This window comes from Ursus arctos, unplaced genomic scaffold, assembly GCF_023065955.2.
Source record: "Ursus arctos isolate Adak ecotype North America unplaced genomic scaffold, UrsArc2.0 scaffold_37, whole genome shotgun sequence".
Taxonomy (NCBI): domain Eukaryota; kingdom Metazoa; phylum Chordata; class Mammalia; order Carnivora; family Ursidae; genus Ursus; species Ursus arctos.
Genome location: NW_026623053.1, coordinates 5338296 through 5363503, shown reverse-complemented (window position 1 = coordinate 5363503; position 25208 = coordinate 5338296). Strand labels below are relative to the sequence as shown.

The 25208-nt window shown below is 43.9% G+C and overlaps 1 protein-coding gene across 1 annotated transcript; it reads left to right on the top strand.

Annotated features, from left to right (window-relative positions):
* Positions 1 to 60: 60 nt before the first annotated feature.
* Positions 61 to 19813, top strand: DAD1 (defender against cell death 1). The gene is made up of 3 exons (XM_026486458.3): positions 61 to 379; positions 9134 to 9308; positions 19609 to 19813. The coding sequence occupies exons 1-2, from the start codon at positions 169 to 171 to the stop codon at positions 9262 to 9264; spliced, it is 342 nt and encodes a 113-aa protein (XP_026342243.1). The 5' UTR covers positions 61 to 168; the 3' UTR covers positions 9265 to 9308; positions 19609 to 19813.
* Positions 19814 to 25208: the final 5395 nt, after the last annotated feature.

Below are 25208 nucleotides of genomic sequence, written 5' to 3'. Positions count from 1 at the left end.
TAGTTGTTTCGCGCCCTGGCCTGCGTACACGCCTGCGCAAAGCTGCACCTCGAGGGGGGAGGACGGAGCTGGGCTACAGCGGTGCGCAGGCGCCAAGGCTACATCCGTTGTGGTTGTTGTTTCGCCAGGAGTTTGGGGAGCGCCGGCCGGAGAATCGAGTGTGTAGTCATGTCGGCGTCGGTAGTGTCGGTCATCTCGCGGTTCTTAGAAGAGTACTTGAGCTCCACTCCTCAGCGTCTGAAGTTGCTTGACGCGTACCTCCTGTACATACTGCTGACCGGGGCGCTGCAGTTCGGTTATTGTCTCCTCGTGGGGACCTTCCCCTTCAACTCTTTCCTCTCGGGCTTCATCTCTTGTGTGGGGAGCTTCATCCTAGCGGGTAATGATTCTATAAGTAGTCGCAGTAACAATGTGTTTACTTTGGTGCGCTGCTTTTATTTCCACAGCACTCCCTTACAACAGATCACCGCCTCGGGAAGTTATGAGAGGAGCCTGCATTGCCCCCTTTCGTGAGTGGGGAAATTGAGGCTCAGAAAGGTTGCCCCAAGCCTAATACCAAACAGCCTCCTAGGAGCTGGAATTCTGGAGAAACCCTCTTCATGCTGCTGCTTAACCTGGTGATCCACTTCACTTCATATCGGTCCAGGAAAACCCTGTTTCAGCTTTCACTTCGCTTTAACATACCTTGAAAGTTGGTAGACCTTTAAAATGGAATACCCGAGTCTGAAGCATCTCCCTCACTTCGGCCTAATCACTGCTAACTGGTAGTAAAAAGTTTCGGTGAACAGTGTAAGAAATATGAATATAGGTGGTTTGCTCCTTGTATCAGCCTTTATTTGACTTTGGCTTTTAGCTGCTCCTACTTCTTTCTTTCCTTTTTTTTTTTTTTTTTTTTTTTAAGATTTTATTCATTTATTTGACAGAGAGAGAGTGCTGGGGGAGGGGCAGGCAGAGGGCAGAGGGCAGAGGGAGGGTAGCGGGAGAACAGACTCCCTGCTGAGCAGGGAGCCGGATGTGGGGCACCATCGCAGGATCCTGGTATCATGATCTAGCGGAAGGCTGACGCTTAACCCACTGAGCCACCCAGGCATCCCTCCTACTTATTTCTTGTGGCTGAAGCTGTTATTTCATTATCCCGAACTCAATTTTTATTCACATAGCTCTATTTTAGCAATTATTTGGATTCCCGGCATTTGATACCTTGTAGTCTGCCATATTTAACAAGAGCTGACTGTCCCATAAATTTTTGCCAAAATCTGATCTTCTGGCCCAGTAGGAACTCAAATAAATGCTAAGTTCAGGCTTGGCCCATGAGAGTTAGCTAGTCCATGCCACTAGATGGGCCTTTCTAGTCACTGGTATTGCCTTCTCTCTGACTTTGAGAACATGCCAGAATTCATTTTTTTTTTTTCTGCAGTGTGATTATCATCAGTTAGACCATCAATTGTATTTTGACTCTAATACAAGGTCCTAGCTTTGGGGGTGCATCAGGTTTATGTTTCTCGTCCGCAGTGAGTTTACAGTCTATTTGGGGCACAGACAAAATGCAGCATTAGAATTGTCCATTTATAGTGGTTCTCTGCTTATAGATCTATAGAACGCTTTTTACACAAATGCTGGTTCAAACTCATACTAGAGGTGCTCTACCTTCTTTCTCAGAACTTAAAATAAGCCTAAGGACTTAATGATTTGTGCACTAGCCTGGTCTGGAGTTGTAGAGTTAATAGCCTGTTAATTGGGTATTTCATTATGGTCTTAGAGTTTTGTCCTAGATGACCAAGACCTGGTTCCCTGTGGCAGCATCCTATTAGGAGTTCAGATGTTACCACGGTCATATACACCAGATATGCTACCCTTTTTGCTCCAGATTACTGACCGCCTACCCCACCCCCTGCATCTCCCGTGATTCCACCTGCCCCCCCCCCCAATCTGGACTGTTTGTTACTAAGAATTTTAGTATCCAGACTGGAGAAGGAATTTTGAGAACCTCTAGTGATTTTTGTTTGATGACTTTGTCTTCCAGGTCTGCAAGAGTAGGAATGGGGTGGGGCCTATGTTGTTTGAAAAGAAAGTTTCTTGCTGAAGTCACCCTGGCTTCATAAAACCTTGTAAGGTTAAGAGTGCCTCCTCAGGGCTACGTGAAAGAGTGTGATTTACTGGAGAGTGGGTATGGACTACAGTTGTAGATTATTACTGTGATAAAACCAGATTTTTTTTAACAGGTAATTTTTTCTTATGCCAAGTCCTGTTTTTGAGGCTGTTGTAGCTAAAAATGAGGTGGCAGACTCCCATCCCTCCTCCCCAGCGAGAAGTCCTAGCTTGTCTTTGAAGAGAGTGTCTAGTGAAGGGGCACAGTAATAGTGGAGTTACTAGGGGGGATTGGGATTTCCAAAGCTGTTAGATAACAGGTAATTGGGCCAGAGAAATGCAAGTCGCTTTAGGTAAAGGAAGGATTCATGTCAATTCATAGTTACCATCAAAGGGTATTGTTTGCATTTCTTTTGACAGCATTGCCCAGACTAGATCCTAACTCTTCTGTCATTTGTTAGCCCAGATCCTCAACAGGAGATGTTTTAAAAGGAAATTTGAAATATGGAGTTTATCCTTTGTTGTGATCATTGGGAAGAGATGCCTTGTACCTATTTACAGTGCTTGGTTTCTCATTTTCCGGTGGCTTGTTTCCTGTTGGAGGAGAAGGGAGGAGGCCTGTTTAGCTGGAGAATGGGAATTGTAGGAGATAATGTTAAAAATTTAGGTAGTGCTGGATGCTAGAGCTGTGACAGGGCCAGGACAAGGATTTTATTCTGTAGGTAATAGGAAAGCGTGTAAGGATTTATTTTTTTATTTTTTTAAATTAAATTAAATTTATTTTTAAAAGTTTATTTATTTTGTTAAGTAATCTCCACACCCAACGTGGGGCTTGAACTCACAATCCTGAGACCAAGAGTTGCATGCTCTTTTGACTGAGCCAGCCAGGCCCCCCCCTTTTTAAAAATTTGAGTAAGGGAGAGACTTAGAATTGGTGTTAGCCTACACTAGATGAATTGGAGGGAAAAGTTGCTTAGTTTGGTTTCCTAATTTCTTTTTGGCAGTCTGTTTTCTTCCATTCCTTCTGCATGTGTTAATTAAGCATATGCTCTTTGAAAATTGATCAGTATATTTTTAACCAGTATAGAATGCTATCACACTTTTAAAAAGCCTGGTGTTATTTGATCTCAGTGGAAATGATCTGTTTTCTTCTATTCCCTTATGTCTGGGAGACTTACCCATAGTTTTAAGGAGCCAGAGATAGAAAATTGCCATTGAGAAATCTTTTTTTTTTTTTTTTTTTTTGGATCAACAGTGTAAAGTATAGTAAGCTTTAAAAGCCAAATTTCAAATTTCCTTAGCAGCTGACTGTTTATCTTACGGTTAGCTATCTCTAGCTGAGGACATCTGTCCCTTTGTTAGAGTAACATTCTCGTGTTGGCAGCCCTTCTAGTTTCCTTTTTTACCTAAGTGGAATCCTCCTTTCTGCTCATTCAGAGTGCTATTTAGGAGAGATAAGTGGAAAACATGAAGACTGTTTTTAAAATAAGTCTTTGATCTTGAAATCAGTTAAGTCATTTTTACAACTTTGGTCTACTTTATTCTCTATATGAAACAATTTGGGATTTTTTAAAAAGATTCATTTATTTATTTGAGAGCGAGAGAGCATGTGTGCCTGAGAGGAGGCGGGGGGGGGGGGGGGGGAGAGAATCTTGAGCAGACTCCCTGTTGAGCAGGGAGCCAGATGTGGGCTTGGATCTTAACCACCCTGAAATGTGACCTGAGCTGAAATCAAGAGTTGGATGCTTAACTGACTGAGCCACTTAGGCTTTTTGGATTAAAAAAAATTGTTTTGTTTCTTCCAGTTTACAAATCCAAAAGCAGTTTGAATTTGAAAGGCCAGGATGCCTAATCCTGATTATTTTCTATCTTACGGGAGCTCTTGGGCCGTGTGGACTGGGGTCCAGCATGATCTGTCAGATTTATGGGTCCTAATATTATTTACCATAAATGCTGTCCAAGAGATTGGAAGTTTGCTAACATTGTGCTTGAGAGTCCTGTTTCTAAATCTTTCATTTCTAAATCTTTCATAGCTGTTGCTAGCTCTCCATCCTCAGTGACTCAGGCTCTCTATACTTCTTATCTAGACCACTGTAGTCTTCACTAGTCTCCCAGTCTTGATTTGACTTGCAAATCTAATCATGCCACTCCCCGTGGAAATATTGTCTTGTGGTTCTTAGTGAAAAATTAAGAATCTTTTTTGTGGCACCAGGCTCTTTCATGGTCTGGTCCCATCCATATCTCCAGCTTCATCTCTTACCTCCGCTTCCTCTGTACTTTGTACCCCAGCATTATTGAGTTACTTGGTATTCTCTGAAGGTGCTGTGATGTCTCAAGCGCTTTTACCTTGGCTTGACTGCCTGGGAAATTCCTTCACTTCTTAGACAGCTCAGCTCAAGTGCTGCTTCCCTTTGGAACCCTTCCCTGACTCTTCCAGCAGATTTGGGTCTTTTTTTTCTGTATTTCTGTTTCACCTGTCGGTGGGGGAGAAGGGGAAAGGGAGGAAGGGTGGAAGAGAGGGAGGTGTGGCACTTTGATATCGTGCTGTATTTGTTTGCGTGTCTGTTTTTCCTCTGGAAGGTGAGCACCCTGAGGATAGGGGCTATCTTTTCATCTCTGCATTGTTACTGCTTAACACCGCGTATGTTAAATTGTGAGTGCACCTATAATAAGTAAATGGTACTAAGCAATTTTGTGCCGGATTCTCTGCCAAGGTAGTGAGGATGAGCTGTGAGACACATAGACATGGTCTCTGCTGTCCCAAAGTTTATAATCTAATGGGAGATACGGACGGGTAATTGGATATCGTGCTGTGATGGAGAAGTATTGGCGAAAATAGGAACACAAATGGGCACTCAGCTTTGCCCAGTGGTCCTATAACACTTCCCTAATATGTGTGCTTTTCCAAAATATGCACCATAACTTCTCTCTTAATTCTTCCATATTTCCTCTTTTCTTTTGTTCTCAGTTGATGATCTTGTTTTATTTTTTTTACTAAAATGGTAGACAGGAATCCTTTCATCTTCCCAGCGAGGGATCATAGCAGCTCATCTGCACCTGTACCCCTTCTCTTTGACTTACTTCCCAAGATAATGGTTGATGTGTCCCTTTCCTGTCCAATGCCAACTCTTTCACTTGAGCAGAAGAGCCGATGTTCTCTTGCTCCCTCAGGGACTCAACCTCTGCAATCATCTTTCCATTCTGCATTATTAATATCTCTCTGCTGGATCATTCCCATTATATAAGCATGCTGTAATATTGTCCGAATAAAAAATATTTAGCCCCAGATGCCCCTCCAGCTGCCATTCTATTTCTTTCTTCCCAGTCATCAGGGAATGCCATGAAAGAACAGTCTAGTTGCTGTTTCTGCTTTCTCACTTTTCATTCATTCCTTACTGACTCGTGTGGTGGTCTGTCTTTACCACTACGGTGAAACTGCTCTTGCCATCCTGCCAGATCTAATGGCCATCTCCCTCACCTTGCCTGAATGCACAGCAGCATTTAGCATTTAATATAGTTGGCTGCTGTCTTAGGTGTGAAGGATTTCTTGAAGCTTTTATAGCACTACACTCTCCTGGTTGTTCTTCTCACCTCATTGGTTTTTCCTCCTACCCTTTGTGCTAGGTGCTTCTCTGTCTGAGGACGTGGTGCTAGACCCCTTCTAATTTCTTTTCCATAGATGAATTTAAATAATGTCTATATAACTACAATTTACCACATTTACGTTTTTAGTTCTCACCCATTCTCTGCATTCCAAATTAGTAAATCCTTGACATCTTCACTTGATGTCTGATATGACACTCCAAATTGAACCCTTCCTCTCAGCCATCTGCCTCTTTACCAGCCAGTACGTTGGTGGAAGCCAAAACTTCAGTTTTGGTTGGTTGAAGCCAAAACTTTAGGAGTTTTCCTTGATCCCTTATTTCTGTTATTTCCCCACATCCGTATCATCAGCAGTCCCTGTCTTCTCCAAAATATAGCCTGTATCTCTTCACTTCTGTTCATTTTTACTACCATTACCTGACTCCAGCTTCTATGCAGTTCCTCTGTTCCTTTAACTCCATAAACCATTCTCTGCTTCAGTTCTAGCAAGCTTAACAATTACAAACCAGATTATTTTACTCATCCGCTCAAATATCTGAAATGCTCTGTTGCACTTAGAACTACATTCAGGCTCTTTACTGAAGCTTAAAAATCCCGCGGGATTTGGCCCTTGTCTCCCTCTTGCCCTTGATCACCGTAGTCTAGTCAGTCTGACCTGTTATACCTAGAACATGTCAAGGTCTTGGGACCTGGAATGCTCTGCCCCCAGATCTTTGCATGGTTGGCTCCTGTCTTTCAAATTTTGGTCTTCAGTAGCACCTCTTGAGAGATCTTCTGTGACTACCAAATAAAAATAGCTTCCAGTCACTGTCTTATTACCTTGTTTTATTTTCTTCATAGCACATTTCACTGCGTGATATTCCTTGTTTGTTTGCTTACTTAACATGTTTCTCTCTACTAAAGGGTAAGTTTCTTGGGAGCCAGACTCTTGTTCTGTGCCATGTTCCCAGCACCTGGGACAATGCATGACACATAATAGATGCTCAGTAAGTATTTTGCTGGATGAATGAACATTCAAGGAGATAGATTAAATTAGAACTGCTTAAACGAAGCAAGCTGCCTTAGCAAGTAGTAAATTCCCCTCTTTGGAAGTGTTTAGGGAGAGAATGAAGGATCATTTGTGGAGGAGCTCTTTGAAATTATCGCAATGCATCTGAGGGATAGGACACCCCTGTCAGTAACACAGGCTCTGGAAGGTTTGTAATTCTCCACCTGGCGATGGCTTGTCAGATTCTGGACGTGGTGAGTATACTTTGGAAGACTTCCCAGGTGATCATGCAGCCTCCCCCAGTATGCCCACCCCCACCTCCTCTTGGGCATTATGTATCACAATGGGTGTTGGTCTTTATAACTCCAAGGTTCTTTCCATTTCCATAGGACTCTTATTCTTATGTTGTCATTAAAATAAGCTTGCTGACTGTGACCACAGTAACCAAATACATCAGTTCATTACCTTATTCACCCTCACGGGGAGCTTCTCTTTTGTTCCCTCATATTTCCTGAAACACTACTCTATCCCTACCCTCCATGTCAATAGCCACTATTAATAGTTGGTATCTATTTTTCCAAATTTTTCCTAGTTTTCAACTAAAAGAAATGAGGAAATAATGATACCTCTGTTTTTCTTACGAGAAATATGGAACGGAATAATTTTTTGCCTTTTTTTTTTCACTTAGTATATCTTGGATATCTTTACTGTCAAGCATGTAGAGAATTTATCTCTTTTTTTTCCAAATAACTGCATGGGATGTCATTGCATGTCTAGTGTAATTTTTTGAAATAATCCCCTTGATGACGTTTGGACTGTTTCACTTTTTTTTTCAACTTTATGAACATGCTGTTAGAAATACTTTGGTCTGTAAGATAAATTCCTTATTCAAAACGTAAAAACGTTTTAAATATTAATGGATATTGCCAGCTCTCCCAAATGGGTGAACAAGTCTGTACTCTCCACAGCAGGATTTTAATTGGTTGCCCTTGCTTCAGTCAATGTCCTTCATATTTTGAAGGGTCCAGGTGCTTGAAAAGATCAGTGGTGTTTCCACAGTATTTACATGCTTAAGCTAATGAAAACTGTTGCCGTGGTGATGGCCCCTGGAGAACTAGTCTGGTAGTTTTCTGATCTTTGGGTTAGATCTCAGTTCATTTTCTTCCTTGGTTAGTGATGGAATGGATGCTAGCCTGGAGCAGATTTGGGTTTTCTTAAGTAGCGTAATTATTTAACACAGACATAAAGGTCTTTTGGGAAAGTGTACTCCTGGAGCTTCCTTTTCGTGTCAGATGGTGACCGTGGCTAATGTATCAGCTTGGCATCTTCAGAGATGTAGAATGTGGCAGGAGAGAGTTCTCTGTCAAGGTTATATAGTTTGGGTCTCTTCCATTTTTTGAGAAGAGCAGCTGCTGGAACTTTTAAGATCAAAGCTTATAATTATGAGGTCCTCATAGATAAGCATCTTTTTTTTTTTTTAAAGATTTTATTTATTTATTTAACAGAGATAGAGACAGCCAGCGAGAGAGGGAACACAGCAGGGGGAGTGAGAGAGGAAGAAGCAGGCTCCCAGTGGAGGAGCCTGACGTGGGGCTCGATCCCGTAACGCCGGGATCACGCCCTGAGCCGAAGGCAGACGCTTAACTGCTGTGCCACCCAGGCGCCCCCGTAGATAAGCATCTTAACATTTATACTCTGTGCCATCCAATATTACACACATTTTATTAGAAAATAATTCACAGTTTTACAACGTTGTGTCATTCAGCCCAGCCCCTTTGTTACTGCCTCACTGCATCCCAATCGAGGTATAATTAGAAACTTAGATCAGGAGATAGAGAGTTCTGAAGGTATTTTGGTTATATGTTATCTTTTTCGGAGTAAGCTTTTGGTTTTTAGCCTGAGGAGTCATACTTTTTTCTTTTTAATAAGACCATAAAACATAATTGTACAGTCCTGAGTTCCTAAATTCACCCGTCTAGCCAGCCACCCAGAGGAAGCTACATAACCTTCCCAGCCCCGTAGAGGCCACCTCCTTGCAGTTTCCCAGCCATTCCTCCTGATAAAAGATAAAAACCACTATCCTGGCCTGTATTACCAGATTGGTTGGCCTTGGGTTAAGCTTTATATAAATGGAGTCATACAGCATGTCGTTTTTTATGTCTGAACTGTCTTGCTTAACATTATATTTGTGGAACGCATCCGTATTGTGAAGTTCTTTTTTTTACTGCTATATAGTATTTTATTGTGTGCATATGCTACAGTTGACCCATCTTACTGCTGAGAGACATTTAGAGTGTTCCTAGTTTGGGGCTATCATGGGTATCATTCCTTTGGATGCACTTATGTATCATTTCTGTTAGAATTATTGGGATATAGGGTATGGGTGTGTTCATTGGCAGTCATATTTGTTTTATATTTCTGGATAATCATTTTCATGTTTTGCTTCTTGTGCAGTTTGCCTCAGGATACAGATCAACCCACAGAACAAAGCGGATTTCCAAGGCATCTCCCCCGAGCGAGCCTTTGCTGATTTTCTCTTTGCCAGCACCATCCTACACCTTGTTGTAATGAACTTCGTTGGCTGAATTATTCCCATTTTCTTAATCGGGGAGCAGGAGACTAGAAGAATGTAAGTAGTGATCATAGCCCTTTTCCCATAATGTTGATTTTAGGAATAGAAATTGAGTTTGGCTGGTTTTGATTATGGTTACCAAGGTCCCATATTGCTGATAAGACACTTGGAGAATTTTCTATCAGAATGCAAAGTATGCATTAATATCATCATAATTCATCAGTGCTGCCTGTCTTGGTCATTGCCTTCCCTTCTCACTGTTTTGCAAATCATTAAGATAACAGAAAATAAGTTTGCCTCTAGCTAATACATTCATTTCTACATCAGTGACTCCATGAAAACAACTAAGATCTTGGAAGAGACATAAATTGTAGGTTCTGCCTGTAGATTTCCTCTGTTATTTTGTTTTCTGATTTTGATTTCACATAACTTTAAATGCCGGGCCATTGTCCCCCCGAGTACCTAGTCTAGTGCTTACACCTGGTAGGCATCCAGGACCTGCTGAATGAATGACTGTGGCCATTTACTAATAATATGTGTGCTAGAGTGGATATAAATGGGGAAATTGGATTAGCTTGGGAGAAGATTTTAAAATCTAGGATGAAATGTCATTTTGTCCATCCGCCATTTTCCCTTTGTTCACAGTAGAGCTCCTTTTTTTCTAAATAAACTCTCACATAGAATCTCTGTATATAAAACAGCAGTGGAGCCGGAGTTGTTCTGATTGACAGAGTTGAGAAGCCTTCTCTGCTTTGCTTCTCTTTCAGGGGGATATGGCATTGCTTCTATCCCTCCCTTCCAAGCAGAATCCTAAGTCTCTAAGAAGTACGTGAATGTTTTCCAAACTGTCGACGCTGTTGTTTTGTGTATGAGAAAACAGGCCTCCCGTGGCCACACAGCTAAGTGGTTGCAAAGTAGTGGCTTAGCCAGTGGTGCTTTTGGCCTGGTGCTCTTCCAGTAGCCCACCTAGCTCACTGATGAATGATCGTGCTCTTTTCTGGGCTTTTCCACTACAAAATCTAGTGTTGCTGCGTTTGGGTGGCAGAGAAAAAAAGAACCTTAGGAAATGTTATCTTTTTTGGGGGAAGAATTTCCCAGAATGGGTCTCTTTCTATCACTAGTTAGAAGTCTGTCAGTTTTGTACTAATCAGCAATATAACGCACGAAGTAGCCACCATGTACAAAGTGTATGCGATAATATGACAAGGACTACACAGCAGTCTTGGCATGAATGAATCCGTTAACTGACAGTGTTATATGGATTCTTTTCGTTATTGATAATTGCCTCAAAAACAGTTCTGTTAAATCAGGTAAGGTTTCATTTTTGGTAGTGGTAAGTTGACAGAAATGGTTTATTTCAGTGAAAAAGTTTGAGAAGTACTTCTTTCTGCATTCTTTAATTTTTTAAAAAGTTTATTTATTTGACTGAGAAGGGAGAGCACAAGCAGGGGGAGTGGCAGAGGGAGAGGGAGAAGCAGGCTCCCCACTGAGCAGGGAACCTGATGTGGGGCTCAATCCCAGGACCCCGGGATCATGGCCTGAGCCAAAGGCAGATGCTTAACCGATTGAGCCACCCAGGTGTCCTTCTTTCTCCTATTCTCATACAATTTAGCTCTTTGGACACCTGGTCAGGACTTGAGTTGTCCCCTGGCGCTCCCCTTACCACACCTATGTGCCAGTCAGTGCCTCGTTTCTGGGGTGTTAGGAGAGAAGGCCTATAAACACAGCAGTTCAAAATTAGCACAGTTAAAGCCACATCAAAGATCCAAACACAGTGTGGTGGGAGTCCAGAGAAGGGAGCTATGTGCCATTTGCGAGCAGAGGCAGCAGACAAGGTGTCTGAGAATGATAACTCCTTGAGCAAAGCTAGAAAACCAAACCACCAACATTGACCTTACACTTGGCAAACCTCATGAGTCACTCTTGGGTTCTCTGATAGTAACCTTGCTGGGCAGGTCCTAAGTCTTCTGACTGCTTTACTTTAGATTACTAAAATTATTTTTTCTAGATGAGTCATGTGTATGTTTAGGGAACAGAGCAAACAATTCAAGGATGTTCTCTAGGCCCAGGAAGATACCAAATCATAGAAAATGATTTTCTAGGGCTGTCGTGATTGGAGGAGGACTCTGCTGCAGAGAGCTTAGTATTTCAAAATTATGACAAAAACAGAGACAAAAAAGGCTCAGCAGGAACTGCATACTGCAGACCATATTAACAACTTAGGGCCACCTGTTCAGCTGGGAATTATGGGCCCAAGGTACAGCAAAATCCTCCAATGCCAGATTACAGTGCTAAATCATTCTATAGCACGGGTGCTCATTGAAAAATCCTCCTCTCTGGACACTGCCCAGAAGGTTTTTCACAGAGATCTTTCATTTGACATAGGTTATACTGTCCTGCCTTTAATTTTTTTTTTTTTAAGATTTTATTTATTTATTTGACAGAGAGAGAGACAGCCAGCAAGAGAGGGAACACAGCAGGGGGAGTGGGAGAGGAAGAAGCAGGCTCCCAGCGGAGGAGCCCAATGTGGGACTCGATCCCGGAGCGCTGGGATCACGCCCTGAGCCGAATGCAGACGCTTAACAACTGCGCCACCCAGGCGCCCCTGTCCTGCCTTTAATTTTTAAACATACATCTATTTGCCCTTCTTATGTGCTTCTGACTCAGCTCTATGTGTAGAGTGTTAAAACACGTTTAAAATAGTTTCCAAGTGAGTTCTCAATATTTATACCAACTCTGGAGGTAGAACAAAACAGATCGAACATTCTCCATACCTGCCAAGTACATTGAGGTTGGGCGTAAAAAGAATAAACATCTATAATGTACTGCTCCTGTGTGAATTGGGGGATGACATTTAAAACCAGCCGCTACTCTGAGAAAGGCAGATCAAAAGAAAATGGCATTGAGTTAAAAAAATGAATTTATTCAAGGAGGGGTAAATAAATTAACAGTGAGAGCTCACCATGCTTGGGTCAGGCTTTAAATGCTTCCTGTTCTGGGTCTTTATTTTCAAAATAACCTCATGAGGATAGGTTTGCTAATTCCATTTATAGATAAGAAAGTCTGAAAATCCAGTCTGACTTCAAAAAAAAATTTTATACTCTATTTTTGCTCTAAGTTTGTTTAACTGTAAAGTATTTGGCAATTGCAGTGTTAAAGAAATGTGTTTAAAAAGTTAGTTATTAATCCCTGTTCTCCCCTTATTATTTTCCTTCTTTGTTTTTATTATGATAGTTTAAAAAATATAGAAAAGTACAGAGAATAACATAACCAACCACTAAGAGGAATTAAGATTTTGAACAGATTGAGGTGCCCGGGTGGCTCAGTCGGTTAAGCTCAGGGTCCTGGCATCAAGCCCTGGGTCTGGCTCCCTGCTCAGCGGGAAGTCTGCTTCTTCCTGTCCCTTTGGCCACTCCTTCCTGCTCCTGCCTGCGCTCTTTTTCTCTCTCTCTCTCTCAAATAAGTAAATAAAATTCCCCCCCCCCAAAAAAAAGGTTTTGAACAGATTAGACATTGTAGATTCAGCTAAAGTTCCCTTTGAAACCCTCTGTGGTCCCTGTTCCTTCCTTCTGCTGTAACACAGTTCTGCTTTATGACAGTTCCTTTCAGCCAGGACTAATGCAAAACCTAGGTCTATTAACATAGCCTTTTCCGACCTTCAGCCTTTGTGGTCTCCTGAAAACACAACCTATGGTAAAAGAGCCACGCAGTTGGCAGCACTGGTTTATATAGGTGGCTATTGCAGGGGCCAAGCATAAACGCATGATATTTATTTATTTTTATTTTTATTTTTAAAAATTTTTTTTAAGTGATACTTACTTTGAGATCACTTTATTTATTTTTTATTAAGCACTCTCTACTCCCAACGTGGAGCTCGAACTCATGACCCTGGGATCCAGAGTTGTATGTTCTACCGACTGAGCCAGCCAGGCACCCCACTCATATTTTTTAGGTTATCATAAAAATGAAAATGCAAAGGTTAAAAATGTTCCTCGTGAGCTTCGGAGTTGCTGATCAGTGTCTGGCACTTAGGTGGCTGTAAATCTGTCTTGAATGAATGTATGACACAGAAGTTCAGTAGATTTGAATATATTAAAATTTATATAGTATCTAAATATTTCCTGTGTTGTTTCTTCATGTCTCTTTGTGAAGCTCTTTTCAAAGTTGTCAGCTTATCTAAGGGGTTCTGAAGGGAAGTAAAGAGAGGAGGGACATAGCTGCATTGGGTCACAGTTTGGGAAGGAAAGTTCCTGATGACATACATGGTCCTTGGCTCTTGAGGGAACGTGAACCAGGCACAAAGGGACAAGCCTAAGCTTGGAAATTGGCTCAGCCCGGAGGGAGGTGGTTTGCCAAATGCTTAAATGCTCATGTTAAAATCTTGTTAGTGTTGCTTTGTTTTTGTCATGAAGGCCATTCTTCCACAGATCTTTAAAAAGTCATAGTGTTTAATCCTGGCTGGAACAAGGGGACTGACAGGGCCGGGCAGAACAGAACTCTGACAGGCAGTGCTATTTACAAGCTGTTGACTTTTTGAATTTATCAGTAAAGTACAGTAGTCCCCTCTTACCTGCGGGGGATACATCCCGAGACCCCCAGTGGATGCTGAAACCACCACTAGTACTGAAGCCAACACACACTCGTGTTTTCCTGTACATCTACCTGTGATAAGTTCAGTTCGTCAGGCGCAGTAAGAGGTTAACAACGGTGACTACTAACAAAATAGAACAATTGTAATAGATACCGGAATTAAAGTTTTGTGAATGTGTTCTCAGAATACCTTACTGTCTTGTATTCACCCGTCTAGGGATGAGGTGCAATAATGATAAAATGCCGATGTGGCGAGGGGAACGCTGTAGGCATTGTGACCTTGCGTTAGGCCACTGTTGACCTGACAGTGTGTCAGAAGGTGGGTCAGCTGCTTCTCCTGCGCTCGACTGCAGTAACTGTAACTAGGAATACGGGGTACTAGTGTGTAATGTCCTAGAAAATTACCTCTGGAAGGGCATCTAAATGTTATTCTTGAGGCTTTACTGCCACCTAGTGGGGCCGTGCATTTCATATGCTGAGGAAGTGCTACAAAGCAAAAGAAGCGTTGTGGGGGGAAACCACCGATACCTTTGTGATAAAATCTAGTTTCTTCCTAGTCACATGAGGGCAGCAGAGGTCCAAGTGGGCTTAGTGCTGGGTGGGGGTTGCTTTACATTCTGACCAGAGGTGGGCAGTGTGGAGTTAGGCACAAAAGGTCATGCAACCTTAAAATGGCTTAGGGGTTTTGTTGCCCAGGAAAGACCTCAAGTGCATGGAGACCCGCAGATTTTCCCTTTACTTCCTTTTCTTATCTTGTCAGTTCAAGACCTCCCTTTTTGGTTCATTCTAGACCCGTTTTTGCTCCCAACATGACCTCCACTGGTAATAATCTTCTAATTTTTTGTTTTGGGGGGGGAGCTGTTTAGTTGTTATTCCACTTTCTCTTTGACACTTCGTCTCATATTGAATTAGATCTAGCCACCAAGTAAGTCCCCAAAACGGGAACTGTTTTAAATTCGAGGAACCTATTTTGAGGTAAGCATACAGTATCATCTTTTTCTTTCCCCCAACCCCCTTTTTTCTCCAGTTGGAGAGGGAGATGAGTTCTTTAACCATTATTCTTAAAACCCTGAATCTGCTTCTTTTATTTACTAAAAAAGCCACTAATCAATGACTAAGTGGTGATTGAGCTCCATGTTGTATTTGGTCTGTTTAAAGCTACCCATAAAAAATATATATCAGGTATTATTGTGTTTATGAACATTGCTGCCCCAATTCCTAGCCTAATTTCTCCGTCCTTGCAGCTTGGAGGATTCCTTCTCCATGTCAGCCCCGCCCCAGAATTGTGTGGGATTGTCTCCTGGGGCCCACTGTGGACACCTCTAACGCTGCACTTACCAGCAGTTAGGAGACTCTCCATTTGCTTTCCTGTCTCTCCTGCTGAACTCTGAAATTCCCTGAAGTCTTAGCGCGGGGCTAACGGTCACTGTGCATGTTTGTTGAATGAGTGTGTGAATAAATAATTTCAGCTCTAAGAAAATGCTATAGAAATAGCTAAATCATTAGGTAATGGATGCTAAGACATGGAAAATGCTGTGGAAGAAAGAAGCCAGGGAAAAAAGTCGTATGAGGAAGGGCCGTAGGGGGGAGCACACGCCTGAGACTGGAAGTTGGAAGGCCTGCATCGTAGATTTTGCTCTGTTACCTAGTTGACTGGACCCAGAAGCTTGTTTCGGAGGCCCAGTTTCCCTGTCTGCACAATGAGGGAATCGGCCTAGATACTCAGCAGTCTCTCCCAGCTGCTACAGCCTCTGATTATACAATTTACGATCGTTCTCATTGTATTCCAGGCGATTCGTGCCTTTTGTGTGGCTCCTCAGTTGGGCTTTGCTTTTTTTTTTTTTTTCCCCCTTCAGTTGTTGCTTTTTATCCATATTACCAGATTTCCGTCATCCATTCACAGGCGTGGAAAGTTCGTGTGGCCGTATATAACAAAACGCACAATGTTTGTGTAAGACCTTTCACAAAATTAGGTAACATTTAGAAAATGTTTTCTAGTTACCACATTACCAGGCTCGTGGGACTCAGATACACTCCTAGAAACATGAACCCATGTGATCCTCATGGCCCGCCCTGTGATGGAGGCAGTTGACTAGTAGTAGTCCCATTTTACACGTGAGGTAACTAAACCTTGGTGAAGGGGTGCCTGGGTTAAGTGTCAACTCTTGGTTTCGGCTCAGGTCCTGATCTCAGGGTTGTGGGAATTGAGCCCCACATTGGGTTCCACGCTCCAGTGTGGAGAAGGTTGAAGTTTCTCTCTCCCTCTCCTTCTGCCCCTCCCTGCCTCGCTCGCGTGCTCTCTCTCTAAAATAAATGAAGAAATCTTTTTAAAAAAACCCCAAACCTTGGCGAAATTTACATTTTTAAAAAGTAATCTCTATATCCAATGTGAGGCTCGAACTCATGACCCCAAGGTCAAGAGTCCCATGCTCTACCGACTGAGCCAGCCAGGCTCCCCAGCCCTGGTGAAATTTAGATTAACTTGTCCAGGCCCTGGAGCTGATAAGTGACTGAGTGGGAACTTGATAACAGACATTTTGACTCCAAACTTTTATATTCCTTCTCTGTTATGTTCAGAGACTTTTGGATGATGAATATCTATCTACATCTTGTTAAAAGGTTTTCATTAAAAATATTAAACTTATCTTTTTTTCAATGGGGAAAACTTAGGAGAGATGACAAGAAAAGATGAAGGTAGGCTATCTAAAACATTTCTGTGGGGCGCCTGGCTGGCTCAGTCGGAAGAGCGTGCAGCTCTTGATCTCAGGGTCTTGAGATCGAGCCCCACATTGGGTGTAGAGATTACATACATACATACATACATTTTTAAAAAAATGTGTCTGCAAAGTTGGTCATCTTGGGTTCACAAGACATGCAGGAGAATGCAGAGCAGGAGACCTGACTTTCTCCAGAGAGGATGACGCAGGCTCAGTGCTCTCAGCTGGAGCTCTGCAGTGTGGAAGTGTTCTGAGTCTGCGCCATCCACTGTGGTAGCCACGAGTCACGTGGTTTTGTTTGCTTGTTTTATTTTTTTAAAGATTTTTATTTTTAGGTAATCTCTACATTCAGCCTGGGGCTCGAACTTAACAACCCTGAGATCAAGAGTTTCATGCTTGGGGCTTCTAGGTGGCTCAATCGTTAAGTGTCTGTCTTTGGCCCAGGGGGTGATCCCAGGGTCCTGAGATCAAGCCCTGCATTGGGCTCCCTGCTCCACTGGAAGCCTGCTTCTTCCTCTCCCACTCCCCCTGCTTGTGTTCCCTCTCTCGCTGGCTGTCTCTCTCTCTGTCAAATAAATAAAATCTTAAAAAAAAAAAAAAAGTTGCATGCTCAAAAAAAAAAAAAAACCTCATAATCTACCAGTTGCACTGAATTTTTAATTTTATTTAATTTTAACTAAGTTTAAATAGCCACGTAAAGCTGGGGGCTTCAGTGTTAGCACAGCTCTGGACAGATCCGTTAAACTACCAGGTTATCGCTTCCTCATCTATAAAATGAGAGCATCAGACCAGTTGATCTGCAGAGCTCCTGCCGTCTTTAGAAACACATGATTTGTGCCTTCTGAAATTGTGATTCAGTTAGAGCTTGGCACCTTGAATTTCTGCAGAATGGTCTTGATTCACATTTTCTCTAATTTCATTGTTAATTGGGTGACCAGGATATCCAGGATGAAATGGATTGGAAGGAAAATCAGTATTTGAGTGTGTCTGCTCAGTCCTGGTGTCTGGATAGAGACATTGCCGGAGAAGAATACAGATTCCAAATAGAAGTGACCCTGTCTGGCTTTATCTTTTGTATCTATACAGAGAATAATGATTTTTAACCTTGTGTTGTACCTGGCTTGCTTTTAAGATGAGTAGGACAGACTGATCAGATGGCGTGGTCTTTTCTGCGTGGGTGAAATAGACTGAAGAAGTCATGTGAACATTCTCAGTAGGCGTCTTCCATTTTGCTTGTCTCGAGCTCATGGGAAGCAGTTTTATTAGTTTCCCGAAACCTTTATCCCCTGGTTAGCAGTTGAAGCATTCTTCTGAGCTGTTGCATAGTCCAATTTTGTTGAGTTAACATTTCAAAGAATCCTAAATCCTCTGCTTTTAGAATTCTGTCTGGTAAATGTAGTTTTGTCTTAAAAGAAGGGAGCACATCTTTGTTAAGTAGAATTTTCTGAAAACCACTATCAAAGAGACTTAATCTCATGCGTCATTTTTGCCTTCTAAATGGACCAGCCCCAGTGTCTTAGATTTGTTTAACTGTTTTAATACCAGAGAAGCTCAGAACTTGACTTTTGTACTAACCTAGGATTTCTTTTATTATTCTGCGTCAGGGCTTCTCCCTGAATTGGCCCTATGCTCTAGTCTGCTCTCACCGTGGCCATTTGAACTGATGCATTAATAGTTCATAGTCTGTAGCCAGAGAGTTTGCTTTAAGAAATTGGATGGAGTGAACAGGTGAGTTTTAATAGGTCTGTTCTTAGTTGGCACTGTGAATGCTTTTTGTTCCCTGTTTTTTGTTCGTTCTTTTTCTCACTATTCGGATGTAGGAATGTTCTGTAGTTCTGTTATCATTTCTCTTAGTACCATTGTTTTTTTTTTTTTTTGTTTTGTTTTTTAAAGATTTTATTTATTTATTTGACAGAGCGAGACAGCCAAAGAGAGAGGGAACACAAGCAGGGGGAGTGGGAGAGGAAGAAGCAGGCTCCCAGTGGAGAAGCCTGATGTAGGGCTCGATCCCAGAACGCCGGGATCACGCCCTGAGCCGAAGGCAGACGCTTAACGACTGAGCCACCCAGGCGCCCCCTCTTAGTACCATTGTTAGTGAAATAAAAGCACTCTGGCTAGGAGTCCAATAAGATCTTTCCTTTAAGCTCTGATGCTAGAATCTCCGGGTCATCAGAACCAGTACGCAAAATAAGGTGGTGCCCTCGTACCTGCCAGGGCAGCCCAGCTCTTCTGCAAGGTAGTGTTTTCCAGTCTTTTTCAAGTCATGACACCCAGAGAAGATTGCAGTTCTTTAAGGGCGCACTGCAGGAAAATTGGCTGCTGATGGCTGGAAATACTGGCGCCGCCAAGGCTCAGGGTCACTTTCTGGCCGCACCCATGTTGCAGGCACTAGGCAGCTCTCCCGGAGGGACGAGAAAGGAAGCCTGGGTTTGCTGGACAGGCCTCCGTCTCACAGCCTGCAGCAGTCTCCAGTGGCCTGCAGCGATGTGGCTGCTTCTCTCGGAGTTATCCTCCACCTTCCTGCCAAAAATAACCTTATTTTTCAATGAAAATGAAAATTTTGGTCTTCTATTTTGGTCCTTTGTTAAATCCAAGATTGGGAATTTTTCTCTCTTGAATTCTTCCTTTTACCCACTAGTCTCCAACTGAAATTTAGTGCTTTGTATGCTTTCTCCGTCCAGAAAAGCCCTTTAGGCTAAGTTGCAGCCGCCCCACCTCCAAGAGTTCGTGAGCCGAGAGGTCAGTGACTTGTATAAAGTCGCGCACCTTTTTAATCGCAGAGCTGGAGTTAGGACCCACGCCTGCAACTCCTGGTCCGCTTTGCCTTGGCGTGCTTGGGATTCAGATGGGAACATTCATTTTTATGGATACCTTTATAAAATGTTCTAGTCTGGCTTCAATACCGTCTGGAATTTGGGAACCGCATAATTGGCTTTGTCTTCGTGGGTTCAGAATTTAGATTGAAGGATTTGGGGCCCTGTCTTATAGTATTGTAAGACATTTTTAAAAACCTTGAATGTCTCTCTTACCTTTCTGCTTCTTTCTTTCAGGTTCACTTTTTGATTTCCCCTGGATGAGAGCTTTAGAGATGGCAACTCGGACACGTGGATTTTCTTCGGATTTACACTTCCCTCCCGACTCTGATTTGGGATGGAGGTGGAGAGCAGCTCTGTCGTGAGCATTTGTCAGCATGACCTCTGCTTCCCATTAAGTGTAGCCTTTTTGCCTTCCAAATTAAAAGACCCCATGCCACTCCTTCCTGTGCCTCTGGCTCGCTCTCTTTTTAATTCTTTATTGGTATTAAAATCCTTCTTTCCCTTCAGTCCTCTGCAGAGCTCTTTAGGAGTTGATAACTTGCAACTATGAATCTACTTCCATGTTTTCATTACGTGTATCTGAAGTTAACGACAAAAGGCAGTGCTGACAACCCTGGGAAATGACAGTCCTTTGTCTTTTCCCTGAGGCTGGTAATCCTTTACTAATCCTTCACTCGTTACAGGTGGTTCTGTGCTTATGACACAGTGCATTCCAGGAACTGCATCATTAAGCACTTTGTTAGAAATTGCACCGAGCGGGTGCTGCCATCCTCATCTGTTTCAGCTTGCTTTAGTGGTGAAAAGTGAAATATGTAATATGCAGTGTCAGCCGAGTGCAAAAAGTGAGGGTCGTGTATATGTCTGTTGATAGAAAATGGTCCTCTCCAAACCACTTGCACAAATATTCTCTGATTTGTTCTTGCAACTGTCTTGGGGGTTCTAATACTCATTAGATATGCAAAGACACTGAAGATCGGATTTGTCACCTGCTTAAGATCACAAGTCCCGACGCAGCTTGTGTAGAGCAATGGATCTGCTGGCCGCAGTCTGGGCGTATTTACATGTATCATGCTAGCAGCCCTGTTTCCATCTCGGGTGCTGTATATAGGACCTAAGTTACGCGGAGAATCCCACTATTTAAATTCAGCTGACTACCGAAATGATGAGTCGTGCTCTCGAGGTTCTCCCAACCTGGCTGCACATTCAAATCGCTCGGGGAACTTAAAAGCGAGAGCTCAATGCCCAGGTCACATCCCAGACCAATTAAATAAAAATCTTCGAGGGAGGCATCTGTACTTTGTAAAGCCAGCCAGCTGATCTCATGTGCCGCCAGGCCGAGGAGCCCTGCTCCGGGTTCTTCTAGATTATTTTTAGTTAAGATCGATAAACAGGTATTTTGAATAAAAAAAAGTGAACTTTGAGGCAAATCGGTTGTAAACTGGGAACAAGAATTTTGTCCAAGGAAGGGGCACCTGGGTGGCTCAGTTAACATTTAAGCATCTGAGTCTGGGTTTCCGCTCAGGTCGTGATCTCAGCGTTGTGGGATCAGTCCCTGCATTCGGGCTCCGTGCTGGGGGGGAGGGGTGGGAGGGTCTACTTGGCATTCTCTCTCCCTGTCCCTCGCCCTCTGCCCCTCCCCCTGCTCTCAAATCAATCAATCAATCTGAAAAAAGAATTTTATCAAGGAAAACATTACAATTTTCAGAGCCTTTAATATACAGGTTTTGTTCATGTCTTTTAATGATCTTGAGATAACGTGGGGCAGATAGCAAGTTCCCATTTATCAGATTATCTATTGTCTCAGAGATAATTTACTCAAGCCAGTGACCATCAACGGGAAACATTCATCTTTGCAGTGTCTTTTCACCATTTGCCACAGGACAAAAAGCCTCTAGAATGCTTTTGGAGTTTTGACTTTAAATTTAGTTAAAAGCTCATTTTACAAGCGACTCATTTGTTTTTAGGCTGCTGTTGACTTGCTCAGTGGTTCTCAACTCTGTATATACAGAAGAATTAGCTGTGGGACTATTCCTTGAAGCTTAAAAGAATGTTATTACCCCCATTCCACTCCCATAATTGAGTTTCTGGTTCTTTGGTGTTTTTTGTTTTTGTTTTGTTTTGTTTTTTTTAGCTGAAGTAGCTGAAGACATGGTAGATGAGAGGCACTGAAGCAGAATAGGTAATCTGCTCATTAGATGCCTCTTCCTATTTCTGGACCTTTCTTAATACCGACCAGCTGTGTGGTGGTGATGCCTCTCACGGGCCTTCCCCATGGGTGCTCCATACAGCATGTCGAACGAGTGGATTTTGAGTACCACGGTACATACACAGAGTAGCAGCATTTCCTGCTGCCTCTGGCTCAACACCTTTTATGAGCTGGGTGTATTTTTATTTTCTGTGCCCTTTTGTGGGGCCGGAAGCCATCGGCCACCACCACTGTACATAGTCTGTGCCCTGCCATTCTCTGCAGCGGTGGGAAGCCCGGCCCGAGCGCCTCCTGCCCACACGTTTCCTGTCCCCTATCACGTGGAAACCATCTCTTGTGTTTTCTTCTCTTCGCAGCCGATACCTTTGGCCTCTTTGATCATACCCTTTCATCTCGGGCTTCAAGATACTTTTGTTATGATAGTTGGAAAATCCGCGGTGGAGGGTCACGGAGGCCCGTTCCCTGGTTGTGGAGGCCCAGAGAGCTAGCACGGCCGGTTACCAGAGGCTCGGAGTGGCGAGACTGACGTTTGAGTGCTGTATGACCTTGGAACTACATTTAATTTTTACACATTTACCAAATATCAAAAGTGGATGTCTCCTGTGGGGGCAGGCAGCACTTCCCAGAACAAGGGCTCTTAGATGAGGAAATGAGAAAAGAGTGGGAGGAAGCTTCTGAAGAGCAAAATTAAAACACATTTTATTTGCTTACACTGACTTAATAAGAGGGCCCCAGCTTATTGCAAAACTTCTGTCAGTGGGATGAAAAAGAGGTATATTTTCCAGCCCCGCCCCCCCCCAGGCAGCCTGGTGTTGCAGAAAGCATTTTGCAAAGCATTTTGCTTGATGGAAAGTGTTGGTTTAAGAATCCGTTCTGCCATTTATTGTTTGTATTGACCTTTTGTGCTGCCTCTAAAATTTAGCAAATAGGGGCGCCTGGGTGGCTCAGTGGGTTAAGCGTCTGTCTTTGAGCCTGGGGTCCTGGGATCAAGCCCTGCCTGGGGCTCCCTGCTCAGTGGGGAGACTGCTTCACCTTTTCCCTCTGTCCCTCCCCACCGCATATGCGAGCTCTCTCTCAAATAAATAAGTCTTAAAAAAAAAATTCAAATAATTAGGCACCAAGGTACTGCAGTCCATAGTGCATGGGGTTATAAAAGATCCGGCACGGCCCTGGCTGTCCAGGAGCGCGTGAGCTAGCATTGAGTGTCTACCATGTGTCCAGAATGGCAGGAAGTGCCCGCCTGCTATTTCTGTTTCCCTATAAATCCCCTGTGGTCGGAAAGTGGTATTCCTTTCCAGAGGAGGAAGTGGAAATTCAGTTTGCAAGTATTAGGGTCTGAATCTTATTTCTGTCTTATCCCAAAGCATTTGGATTAGGCATTGAATGCAACAAACAGTAAACTAATAAGCATGGGGATAATAATACTTCACACGTTGTCGCAACAAAATGTGAGAGCACCTTGTTGATGTAATCGCTCCACAAATTGTCAGTACTCTCACGGCGGTGATCAGAAGCGCTGAGAACCATCTCGCACATACTGATTTTCTCCCTCAGCAGCACGTCCAGCTTTGGGCTACAGGACTATGGCAGCCAGTGGCAGGCCTTTCTCTTTCCCCAGGGGAGAGAGACTTTGCTAGGAGTCCTCTTTCGGGTCAGCTGTTCAGGCTTGCTCTGCTTTTTTAAATAACGGGTGAACAACTTTGGTTTTAACTTTTTATTATTGGAATTTTCTCTCTCTCTCTCTCTCTCTCTCTCTCTCTCTCTCTCTCACACACACACACACACACACACACACAGACACGCCAGACTAGTCAAATAAACTCCCAGATGCCCAACACTCAGCTTCAACAATTAGCAACATTTCCCCCCAGTCTAGTTTCAGGCTATTACTTAGTAAGACCCATCCGGAGGGAGAACACCTTCTTTCTAGGACTCCATTACTTAGTGGGAAAATATCTGAGTGCCTACTCTGTGCCAGGTACTAGAGATGCGGAGGTGATCAGAACAGCCCAGGCGCCTCTGCCTGAGTCTCACATCCCAGCTGGGAAGAGAGCCAGGTTAGCACGGACAGAGAACGGCGGTGTTCTATGGGGAGCGGAGGAAATCCACAGTCTGACGGGGTTGTTAAGTGGAGCTGGGGAGGGAGCTTCTCAGAAGCTGCGGTCAGGAAAGCGCTTTCTGAGACCGTGGCCTTTAGGCTGAGATCGGACCACTGAGAGAGCCGAGGCCCGCCGGCCTGGTCACCACTTTGCTAACGAGTTGCCACGTGAGTGAGGAGTGGAGTCCGCACGTGCGGAGAAGTGTTGCCTCAGGGGACTGACGACAGCTAAAGGGGCAGGCCTCTGCCTTGCCTTCTAGTCTGATCCTCAAGGGGGACCAAGGAGGTGCAAACAGTCACAGAAGAGGGGAAGAGGGAAGGGACAGCCAGGCAGAATATGAGACGCTGGTCTTGGCTGAGTCCAGAGACCGCAGGCCTTTCCCGCTCGTTCCTCTCTGATGGCAGCATCTGGAACTGGGTGGTACTGGGTGTCCACCGCGCTTCGTGCAAAACCGGGGGCTTTGAATTTAGTGCTGTTGCGGCCCTAGTGCCCCGTGATCCCAAGCAAGCCGCTTCACCTGCTTCCTCCTGTGTGGGAGGGGGCGATCCTACTCGGCTCCTGCTTAGGTTTTCCATGGAGATAATGCTTGCTTTGGTGAACAGGCCGTTGTTCGGAACAGATTCTAGATAGGGATGCTGGCCACCCTGTTGCTTGGTAAATCACCGGAGTAACGGGTGAGCAAGGAGAAGTGAGGACACCCTAGAGTTTGCTAAAAATAGTGTCTTGAGGTCTCCGCTGGAGAGACGTCCTTTTTAAGGTTAACCCAGTTTCCCCTGATCAAGGCTGGAAGCATGAAATGGAGACCAGTTGCTCACCACTTTCTAAACCACATTCCTTCATCTACTTAAACTCTCTTAAGTCCTGCCAGCCTTGTCTTACATTTATAGGCTCTCCCCCTAATATTTTCTTTTCTCCTCCTTGACCGAATTGTGTTTGGGTGGTTCAGGGAAAGGGAAGACAGGCACTCTGCTCTCCCTCAGTGGGATTTTTGAAAGGGGGGATCTCTGCCTACTGTCTCTGGGATGGAAACATGCTCCCATTTCCAGAGCAAACAGGAAGACTGGGCTCTTCCCTGAGGTGGTGAAAGCCCCCTGGAGCCACTTAGGTGTTCTGGCTTGTGAGAAGATGGCCACCCGAGAAGGTGGCCCACTGGAGGGCGCTTTCAGACCTTGTGTTCTGCGGGGTCTCCTGGGAACCTTTCTGAGGACAGAGAGGCCCCAGAGGCTGAGAGGGGAGATAAGAACCAAAAGTGCTCGGGGTGGGGGTGCTCTGGGGCTGGGAGTGGTGGCTACTGTCAGAAATTGGGCCGTAGCCTTGCCATTGTCTCTGGCAGGCTCTCGGTCGAGCTCTCCTGGAAGCTGGGAGCCACGGAGGGAGGAAGCGAGCGTGCCTGCTGGTGCGGTGAGAAGCTCCTGGGGCCATGCTGAAGGGAAAGGGGTCATCTGCTGTGGGAAACAGCACACACTAGTGGGGCCTGGGAGCCTGGAGCTGGCCAGGGGCTGGCCTCCGGCAGCGTGGTGGGCCAGCCT

Excerpts from the sequence above, each read along its gene's own strand:
- DAD1 (XM_026486458.3), top strand. The coding sequence starts at position 169 with ATGTCGGCGTCGGTAGTGTCGGTCATCTCGCGGTTCTTAGAAGAGTAC. Across the intron at positions 380-9,133 it reads GGGGAGCTTCATCCTAGCGG|TTTGCCTCAGGATACAGATC; the intron begins GTAATGATTCTA and ends CTTCTTGTGCAG.